Source organism: Lates calcarifer, linkage group LG15 (genome assembly GCF_001640805.2).
Source record: "Lates calcarifer isolate ASB-BC8 linkage group LG15, TLL_Latcal_v3, whole genome shotgun sequence".
NCBI classification, from domain to species: domain Eukaryota; kingdom Metazoa; phylum Chordata; class Actinopteri; family Centropomidae; genus Lates; species Lates calcarifer.
In genome coordinates, this window is record NC_066847.1 from 30,151,071 (window position 1) to 30,162,144 (window position 11,074).

The 11,074-nt window shown below is 41.0% G+C and overlaps 1 protein-coding gene across 3 annotated transcripts; it reads left to right on the plus strand.

Moving 5' to 3' along the window:
* Window positions 1–1,128: 1,128 nt before the first annotated feature.
* On the plus strand, window positions 1,129–10,971 carry LOC108887268 (frizzled-6). Of its 3 annotated transcripts, none has more exons than XM_018682578.2 (9): window positions 1,129–1,272; window positions 1,680–1,844; window positions 2,530–2,970; window positions 6,386–6,582; window positions 6,680–7,262; window positions 7,430–7,849; window positions 8,512–8,660; window positions 8,757–9,194; window positions 9,408–10,971. In XM_018682578.2, the coding sequence occupies exons 3-9, from the start codon at window positions 2,785–2,787 to the stop codon at window positions 9,571–9,573; spliced, it is 2,139 nt and encodes a 712-aa protein (XP_018538094.1). In that variant the 5' UTR covers window positions 1,129–1,272; window positions 1,680–1,844; window positions 2,530–2,784; the 3' UTR covers window positions 9,574–10,971. The 3 variants fall into 3 exon arrangements, with proteins under 3 accessions (XP_018538094.1, XP_018538089.1, XP_018538103.1); XM_018682587.2 differs by lacking the exon at window positions 1,129–1,272 and adding an exon at window positions 1,312–1,440; XM_018682573.2 differs by lacking the exon at window positions 1,680–1,844.
* Window positions 10,972–11,074: the final 103 nt, after the last annotated feature.

The window sequence follows — 11,074 nt, forward strand, 5'->3', positions numbered from 1 at the left end:
ATACAGCGCCCCCAGGTGGATAATTGTAACACGGCAGTTGTGTGAATGCCTGCATGTGTACTGCATACACTATGACAGGTGTCTGTGGGGACTTCAGGGGTCCTTTAAGGATTACCAGGGGGTGTAAAACAACGTGAGGAATAGTCTGATTACTTAATTACGCATTCATATTTAATGCGTACTTTGTCATGTTACACCCAACTTTTTTATGACCTATGTATATTAACATGTATTTTTATATTTTCCTGGATACTTCAATAATATTTCATAAATAAAATATTTTTATTTCCCTATTAAGTACTGAGTGTCCGTGTTTTTCATTAACTCTATACTGTTGTTTTAATATTTGTATAAATATCCCCCAAAGGCATTGCTGGCTTTTAGTCCTCATGTAAACTAATTTGATAAATACCACTGGATAAAAGTCACACCACCTAGTGGTATGTAGGAGTAGTACACCTGCATCCTTATTCACTTATCTCTTCACCCGTCCGTGAAAAAGAGGTAGTACCTCCTATTGATATGTCTTACAGAATTTAACCAAAAGAGCCTAACCAAAAAACGCAAATATTGTGTAAATGAATATACAAACGACCTTTCGTATATAAACCTGGGAAACAGTCACCCACGTTTCATACAGAAATCCATGCACTTAGCTTTCTACTAGGCCAGGGATTGTCCCATCATTTATCTGACATCTGCACACATGCTGCGTTCAACTGCTCTCCGTCCTAGGGCTTCCCATTGTTGAGTTGAATTGCTTTTGACAGTTACGTTAGCACTGGCTACCGCCTGTGTAGTTTATAGTTAGATTAAACATTTTAGTTTAGTTAGATGAACATTTACATACCCGACATGTCAAGACATGAATTCTTTGATTGAAACTTTAAAGTAGCACATTTACATGTAGGCCTATCTCTCTGTTTCTCGAATAATTTATATCCCTAAAATACACAGGAGTAAAGAGCTATTAAACACAAATATGATTTCAACAGCAATTTCTGTTTCAACTTTTTTTTCATACACAAGTATAGGTTTGAATGTTTAACCCAGTATGCTATCTGTTCACGTCGGTTCACATGCGTTTGTAACAAAATTGTCACATTTCCGACTGCAGTTGAAGGCAGCCTCGGATCAGAGCAGCCAGACAAGAAAAGACAGAGGGACTGGGCTGGAGCCTGTCGCAGGAAACACGCTACCAAACTCCCCACAGATATGCCTCGACGAGTATCCATGTAGTCAGCTGTTACAGGAACTCCTTGGAAGCTGGGGGTAAGTATTTGTGTTCTGTTTTTCCTCTCATAGTTTTCTAACTTTCTTGTTGCCAACGAAGTTGTTTCGGGCCCCCGTCCCATGGCTGCGACCAAGGCAGGGATGTTTACCATACCCTCTCCCCGCAGTTTGTGCCAAATTTACGGGAAAACGGCTCTCCTGCCTGCGGTAAACTGGCATATTCTTAAAAGTACTTAGCCTCGGGGATATATAAGTACCGAAAATGTGAGACTAAGTTGTTCGTTAATTGTTTACTAGCCTGCAACACATTAAAGTTGTGTTGTTGGTGTCAAATGTTTGCTTTGCTAACTTTTGTTGTCCTTTTAATCACTGCTAATATGCTAACCGAAAAGTTTGTGCTAATAGCTAACCAAAATTTACTTACTATGTGTACACTATTATTTCAGTGAAGCTCCAGGAGTTTGGAGGCCTACAGTCTGCCCTGTGAAGACTGTTGAAGGTGGTTACTTAACATATAAACAGTGATGTGGACATATTAAGTAAACGCTTACCACCAGTGATATCAGCATAATCATCAGGAATCCAAGCAACCATATAATCAACTTATCAAGGTATTATTAAAAGACCATATCTTTATGTAAATAACTCGAAATACTACTTGTATTTACAACTAGTCCTATATGGACATCTATAAAAACTTAATCTTATTAATACTTTATTTTTGTATTCACTGGGAAAATATTGCATTCTGTCAGGCATCCAGAATGCCTAGCTGCTTAGTTGCAAGTGTGTAGGTGAAACACTGACACTTTAAAGTAAAGTTTAATTAGCATCAACAAGCTGAGACTCATTCTACTGAAGCAGCCTAGATCTTTAGCATTCCCCACCCTGTGTAAATGCATGCACTTAAATCTGCACAGGGATTGACTTGATTTTCGTCCCTTAATTCCATCTGCCTGACGTGTCTCTAAACAGCGCTTCCCAAACTGGAGCCTAGGGACCTCAAGGAACCTGTACGAGTGCACAGGAAAAATAAGGAGTAGTTAAATTTTGTTCTTTAGGTGATGGCGCAATTATAGGCTGTATGATAGACTGTTTTGATGATAGGGCTTCAGTCTGTCTCCACTCTGCAATTCTGAAGTAAATGCAGTAATAACCAGCTACAAAAAAATCTTCTTAGCTGGGGTTACTGAAGACAAATCTTCCTGAAATGCAGGTTGTGGTCCAAAACAAACCTCTCTGTCCTTATTTAGCTGAAAGTATGAATCAAATTCAGTATAATTACTTTCATTTCAGGGATGTGGGATTCCTATTTGTGACCCAAAGGCACATGCTGACCGAACAGGAGGCTGATGGGAAAGTTTTACCTGCTGCAACACCCACCAGCTCCAGTGAGATGTCCCCAGGCGGAGTGAGATGTGGATGACGGTGTAAGCCAGGGGAATTCAAAGTCTGGGCCAAGATATCCTCTCACTGAGCCAAAAAGTAATCTGCTCTAGTTTACACAAAAAAAACCCATACACACACATTCACTCCCAGTCAGCCGTTACAATGCTGATGCCAGGACCACTGTGGGTGTGCCTGGCACTGATATGGGTGGGAAGCTGCAGTACCCACAGCCTGTTCACCTGTGAGCCAATCAAAGTGCATCGATGCTTGGGGATGCCCTACAACATGACTTTCTTTCCCAACATGATGGAGCATTATGATCAGGATATTGCTGCCAGCAATATGGAGGTGAGTTCTCATAACATTACACATACATATCATTTTGTTGATATACTTTACTGTGTCAATATTGGCTTTGCTGGGCATAAACCAACCAATCAAAGAGTTTTTTTTCTGAAATCGGTTCCATCAAACAATCTGTATAATATACAGTGACATTTGATCTTTAATGGAGATTTCATTTATTGTTCAGTTATGACTTTTCTTTGTCAGTTTGTAATTTAAGACCCAGTTCATTGCACATTTATTCCTGTCTTTTAAGTTTTTTGGGTGGGCCAGTCAGTACAAACCCATGCTGTGGGTGTGAACAGTACTTGGCTAAACAACAAACATGATTCAAACCCACAGACCTTTATTTTAAATTCTATTTGAGAGCTCAAAGTTTCCAAAAACACGTTAAATAGGTCAGGCTGAGTTTGGGTGAGATATGTGTTTACTATAGTTTCAGTAATGAACTGGAACACATTTATATGCTATATTATATGCTGCCACGCTGTTTAAGGTCTTTAAGGGGCATACATTACATTAAAGGGTTTAGAATTAATTTGACGGCTTTCTATGAAGAGTTGTAATTATAACAGCCTGTGATGGAAAAAGGAAAAAAGCGTCTTTTGCTTGTAGATAAAAATTAGAATTCAAGTCACATTTTAAGATAATTAATATCATCTCACAATGATTGCCATTATTAGTGCTATCATTAGTGCTACTCAAGGCTCTAGTCTATAAATGTCAGTGTCCATCAGCCCTCAGCAGTGCATATTGATTGAATGTTAATTACCATTTTGTAATGGTCATCAACAGGCGCACACAAATTACCAGCCACAGTTTGTCCACAAATCATTCCTGATTGTTATAGAGCACTATCTAGTAAATAAACAGTTGAAATTGTATTGTTGGGAACATGACAACCATGAATCTGTACACTTGGGTTTGAATTCTCAGCTGTTATAAATAATGGATTTTGAAAACTACACATTGTTTCCACATTGAATTTCAGAGGGGAATTACTTTGTGGAAGAAGGAATGTCTGACATTAAGGTTCCTTAAACAAGAACAGTAGATAAAGAAAAAAGGGCATTCTTAATTATGGCAGCAACCTACTGTTCAAGGCAGGAGTTACAGCGTGACATACAGTCAGCAGCAGAACCACAGTATCATAATAATGAATTTTTTTTTACATATAAGGTGAGGAGAATTCAAATTTCTGTTGGATTTTTCATGCTAATCATCATTTCTCTGTGTAAAAATATGGCCTAATTCAACTTTAGTCATGTCAAGTAAAGTGCATTTTGTTAGTAGTGTTAGGTGTTTGTCTTTGTTATATTCTCTGTGTTATCTTACTCGTAATACCCTCAGCTTTATGATGGCTATGTCCATGTTTTTTCAGACATGTCTGCAGTGTTGTCTTGTGTCTCTTCTGAGCAGTTTCTGTTGTAGTTGCATCTTGTGTCTTAACGTTCCTGAAGGCCAGGGTTTGGGTTACACATGTTTGGTGTTAGAGCATTGAACATGAACCGTGATCTGTTGAAGGAATCTTTTGTGTGGCATCTGGCAGAGGTATAGGCTTCTGATTTCACAGCAACTTTGGCCACGGGCAACTTCATCGACTTTGTTGTGAGGGGCCTTTGATTTCTGGAGGAAGGGGAGGGACACACCCAGTCCCATACAAAGCCTACCCTGCATACCACAATGAGTATTCTCTGTTAATCACTCACTCATTTCTCCCCTGTACACGGTCTTACCTCCACGGTCCTGTCTCCCAGGTGACAGGCTTACATTCCGTGGCCTACATTCAACCTTACATACTAAACATAGCTCCCTCTGAAAGTGTCCAGTGATTTATCACAAAGCCCAGATGCTGTAATCAGGCAGACTTGTGTTTTGTACTGGGCTCAGTCCAGCCTATCAGTAGCATTTTCCGGAGGAGGGCTAACCTTTTTCCGCCCTTCCCCGGTCCAGATTCCACCACTGTTTGCCAGCTTCTGAAATAGAAAAGTTTGAAGCATTAGAATACAAAGAGAACGGAAAGAGTAATTGACGTACTGTAACGGACAGGGAACACTTGAGGGTCTTAAAAATATGAGCTAAAGTTTGAAAAGTGAGTGTCTTGCCATTTTTTGAATCATATAATCCTTGAAGTACTTTGCTCTGAAATTCTCTGCAGAGGATTTTGACTTTAAGACGAAATCAACTCGACTTGTACCGCTGATCCTGGTTGAAGGTCTCTGAAATGAGGGCAGTTTTTACAGGAACTCTGCTGTAAAGCAAATAAAGGTCAGATTGTTGTGCAATGGGGAGCTCATTGACAAGGAGTCCAGGACCTCCACAGGAGAGGAACAAGGACACTTACTGTCAGAGGGGGCAAGCTCGACCCCAGAGAAGTGGGCTTACTGCCAGACTGGATTTCAGGAGGGAAAAAAGAGAGGAAACATTGAATAGTGGACTGTGTTACAGTGTATGCATGTGTGTTTTGTATACAAATATTGGCAGTATAGACTGACATCAGTCTGTCTGCATATGAAGGTCTGATGATGGTGTATGAGGTTCAAACTGTGACTCTTGAATATTCTAAAATGTCCACGATTAGAACAGAGCAGTTCTGAGTGAACAAAACTATCCTGGGTGGTGTAGCTGCTTTATAGGCAATAATAAAGACACCTCTGCTAGTCTACAAAGTTTACAGTTACTTAAAATCCAAGGACACAGAAACAACAGCATAGGCATGATGTGGCCATGTTTAACTGGAATAAAGTGGTAAGTTGTGTATCCCACTGATAATCGCACAGCCTGTAGACACACTAATACTGTGGCTCCTTTGCAGCTTCACAACAACTCTATGCATTCCAGCCTTCATGGCCTGGTGTGTTTCCAAATGTCCACACACTCATTTCCTGTCACCTATACTGCACCCCCTTCTCCTTCCCTTCTCACAAGCTCTTGACCAGTGTGTTGAAATGGAAGAGCATGGTTCCCAGCCAGTGAATGGGCCTCTTTGTGTGGCACTATAGAGCACTGCAGCTCAACAAGATGAAGTTAATATTTTGTGTAGAGCAGTGGTTCCTTACATTTTTGGTGTGTAACTCTAAATGTCTAAAAAAAATGTTGTCTATGTTGTATAAATTATTTTTGCCTATTTTGCTACACATTTAATCATGTCACGACCCCTTAGTCCCAATTATGACCTCAGCATGCTGTATGTTATGCACATTACGTTACTCAGTCATGTAGGGTTTTGATGTGGAGTATAGTTCTATGTGAATGGTAAAAAAGTCCTCAGATTAACAAGATGTGTACCTGCACTTACCTTTCAAACTTAGAATATACTGAACACGTTTATTTTCAGATTAACTTCAAGCATTCATCACAACATGTCATTTTGACAAAAACATTTTCAATATTTCGTGATCTCTCTCTCCATCCCCAGCCATTCATGCCCTTGGCAAACCTGCGCTGCTCTCCAGACGTCCACCACTTTCTTTGCCAAGCTTTTGTCCCAGCATGCACTGAGGAGAACAACGTGATCCCTCCATGCCGAGAGCAGTGTGAGACTGTTCTGTCCGACTGCGAAGAGAATATCCGCATCTTTGGTATCACCTGGCCCCCTGAGCTGCAGTGTGACAAGTAAAAAAAAAAAAAGCCTTAATTGCAAACAGTCCACAAGATCTGTACTAATTATTCCTGATCAATTAATTATCCCGTTATCATTTTTAATCTGTAGATTGGATTCATGTAGCCGCTCTGATGGCTCAGCACTTCCTGCAACCACGCCAGTGATCTCTTCCTCGTCGGCTAAGAGGGACCTGGGCTTCTGGTGTCCTCTGCAGTTAAAGACAAAACCAGGCCATGGATCGTCGTTCCTCGGCGCCCAGGACTGTGCTCCGCCTTGCTCCAACATGTACTTCAAACCCCACGACATTGAGTTTGCCAAGAGCTTCATCGGTGTGTGCTCCATCATCTGCCTGGGCGCCACACTCTTCACTTTCCTCACTTTCCTCATCGACGTCAAACGTTTCCGCTATCCTGAGCGCCCCATAATCTTCTATGCCGTCTGCTACAGCTTTGTCTCGCTCATATACTTCATTGGGTTCCTGCTGGGAAATAATGCAGCCTGTACTAAGGCAGCACATCCTCCTGGTGTGGATACAGTGGTGCTTGGCTCTCAGAGCAAAGGGTGTACTTTGCTTTTTATGCTCCTTTACTTTTTCTCCATCGCTGGTATCGTCTGGTGGGTCATACTCACCATCACCTGGTTCCTGGCAGCTGGACCTAAGTGGAGCTGTGAGGCCATAGAGAAGAAAGCGGTAAGGTTTTTAAGAATTTATAATCAATAATATGTTAGTAGCAAATAGCAAGGGAATTCAAAAAAGAAGTGTGGAACATAAATATAAAATGAGCAAATTCAAGCTATTAGCAACCAGGACAATGGTGCACACTGTTGAAGAGTTTGCTCCTTGTCATCTGTCTGTAGGTATGGTTCCACTCTGCTGCCTGGGGGATCCCTGGGGCACTAACAGTCATGCTGCTCGCTCTGAACAAGGTTGAAGGGGACAACATCAGTGGAGTTTGTTTCGTTGGACTCTATGACCTGGACGCCCTGCGCTACTTTGTTCTGGCTCCACTGTGTGTGGGCGTCATAGTCGGCCTCTTCCTCATCCTGGCTGGCATTGTTTCTCTCAATCATGTCCGGCAGGTCATTCAGCACGACGAGCGCAACCAGGAGAAGCTGAAGAAGTTCATGATTCGCATTGGTGTGTTCAGCTGCCTCTACCTGGTCCCCCTGGTCACCCTATTAGCCTGCTACACCTACGAACAGAGTCACCGCAGCACCTGGGAGAACACCTGGATCAACGACCGCTGTCAGGAGTACAGCATCCCCTGTTCCTACAAGGTAGCTGTGGCTTATTAACACACTTAATCTGTTAAGGAACAAGTCTAAAGGACAGATTAGAAATGGCTTTCCAACTCACTTCATTTACTTTGTTGATGGGATTGATTGATGTGGGTTGTGTGTCCTTTATTCAAAAAAGAAGAAAACAAGCTCAGATACCGAAAAATGAAACTAAACTCAGCAGTTGAAAAATGTTTTGTCTGTGTCAGTAGTAATATTGACACATACACCACGTCCAATGTGAAATTTGCAGTATAAATATTTAGGCAGATGTTTTAAAAGAGGTCTGTCTAACAGCTCAAACAGACCAAGTCCATAGATTTCAATACAGGGGAACAGCCACAAAACAATTTCATATTAGATCTCTGTGTATTCTAATTTTAAAATGGCTTTCCATTTAGAAACTTCTTTTACTCCAAAAATGAAATGTGCAATACATAAGCTATTGTTTACTGTTGTATACTGTGAAGACAATCAGGAGAGAGAGGGAAAAGTTTAAGACGTACAAAATGGACAGTGTAAAAGAAAAAAACAAACTCTGCTCAGTCCTTTGTTAAATGTCAGTCTCAGTTTAAAAAGCTTGGTTTTGAATTTGTTAATTTACACACTTGCTGTAAATCACAAGGATTCTGTTTCAGTTTGCGTTTGCTCCTTTGTTTCAGACAACAGAGCACGACCGTCCTGACCTCTCTTTGTTTTTGGTGAAATACTTGATGACGTTGGTGGTTGGAATATCTGCAGTGTTCTGGGTCAGCAGCAAAAAGACGTGCTCTGAGTGGGCTTACTTCTTCAACAGGACCCGCAAGAGAGAGTAAGACCCTTCTCTTGTTCTGTGACAAATTCAAATTTAGTTTCCATGAGGAATAAATGTAGTTTCACTGAACATTTCATGTTATTTGTCCCACAGTCCCATCAGCGAGAGTCGCCGGGTGCTCCAGGAGTCCTGTGAGTTCTTCCTCAAGCACAACAGCCGTGTCCAGCACAAGAAGAAGCACTACAAGCCCAGCTCCCACAAGCTCAAGGTCATCTCCAAGTCCATGGGCACAAGCACAGGCGCTGCTCCCACCACTGCCTCCACCGCCGGCAACACCACCAACCAAGGAGCCTCTGCAGTGGGCAATCACGAGCCCCATCTGCAAGGTTCTCTGTCTGAGACCTCAGCCAGAGAGCACCTGAACAGGGGCGCCTCCAGCCGAAGCTCCAGAAGGGGGGAGAGGGAGAGGGACAGGGAGCGGGACCGAGACAGGGAGAGGGAGAGGGAGGGAGGAGAGAGACGCAGCAAAGGTGGGAGCTCCAGTAAGGTCAGCAGCCGGTCAGAGAGCATGCACAGAGTTCCAGATGGGAGGTAAGTGAGACAGATCTGAGATACCTGAGATAGAACTGTTCAAAGTTTTATCTTCTCTGTGCATTTTTGTTTCTGAAAAGCACAGACATAACACTTTTATTAATTGCTATATTATTATTTTTTATGTTGCATCACAGTTTTATTTAGGTCATGAAAGAACATCTGTACAGGCAATAACCACCAATAACCTCAAATATGTTCTGGCTGGTTTAGGATGACCCCGAGGAGCGAGCTGTCAGAGGCCAGACAGGTTCCCAGTGGACAGCAACATTCAGCTTTAAACCGATCACACAGCAGCAGCATCATCCAAGACTCCACCCACCAGCTGGTGCACCAGGTGCTTGAGGAGAGCAAGGACACAAAGGACAGCAGCTGCTGAAATATCTGACATACCATCCATTCATCCATACTTGATATCACTGAGAAAACAGCCACACTTAATGCTGGTTCATGTGCCCATTTGTGTGTCATATATCATATAAGCTCCATACATCAGATAATGATTGTATTGGTTACATTAGTCAGTGAATGTTAATTGCTAGCAAAATGTAACATACCTTGAGTATTTCAAATGTGGTGTGTTGGATTCTAAAGGTGATGATTTAGTTTGGGTGACAGCTTTGTCTTACAGCTTTACTGAGCTTTTAGCTTACACCTGAATGTTACAGCAGCACAGCTGTATCCCTACCAGTTTAATTTTATACCATGCATTAGTTCTACTGTTCTGTAGTTTGGTAGCCAAGAGGTGTAGAATGCATACTAGTGAACAAGCAATATTTATGTAAATATTCTTCTATTTTAGGAATCTATTCCTGGACTAGTCGCAACACTGAGTTTTGTTAAAAAGGTCATGATGAGGAGAGTCTTCCTGTGGTCAGATGTTTTTGAATGTCTTATTGTTCTTCCTGGAAAGATGATTTGTCTTGAAACCACATCTTGTAATACATACTGTGCTACTTTTTCTCCTTTGGTATAGTTGATTTTTTTTTTTTTTTTTTTTAAGTTTTCTCAGAAGATGTACTTTGATTTTATGTTTATTTCCATTTTACTTCTTGTTTCTGTTGTATAAACACTGATTGTGCAGAGGTTGGTCCCTTTAAGTGTTCTCAAAGACGCGTCCTGTGAATTTGGTTTAAGTATAGCTTTATAGCTTTCTGAAAGAATGTGCCTTCCTTTGAGCATTTCCTCATCTTCAAAGAACCTACAGATGTTTTGCATGTGTGATGTGTACCTGTGTTCTTGTGGATGTAAATTCTTTTAATCTTCAAGAAAATTGAGGAAACAAATCAAACAGGCTTTGCACTATTTGTCATTAGAAGCACAAACCACTAATTATTAAGTATGACTAGTCATAAACAAATAAAAAAGAGTATTTGGGGAATGTTAAGGGCTTATTTATAACACATGGGTCACGGATGTTACCAAGTATTTCCAGAGCTACTTCTGTGATTTATTTGAGCATCTGTCATGCTGTACTGTTCTGCTGCGTAAGGGACGGATTGTTCTCTTAAGTTTCTTTACCTTTTGTATTTGGGAGTCACGTGACAATTTCAATAACACTAATTAAAAGGGAGTCCTTGTCAGTTTCTTCTGTATATTTTTATTCTGGCACGTGGACGGGTCTTGCTTATGATGTACCAAGACTTAGTGTAGTCTATGAAATGCTCTATACAGTTCTGTGAGCTGTTATTACTGTTTTTATGTAGCCTGTCAATCAAATTTTGTATCAATACAATTCCATTTTGCTAAAATATTGAATAATAAAAGATTGAATTCATGTGTTTGTCCTTGTATGTGAGTCAATAATGATCCGAATTATAATTGATTTCAGAATAGATTTTACTTTGACGCCGCTTATACATAAAAAAGAATGTATATAC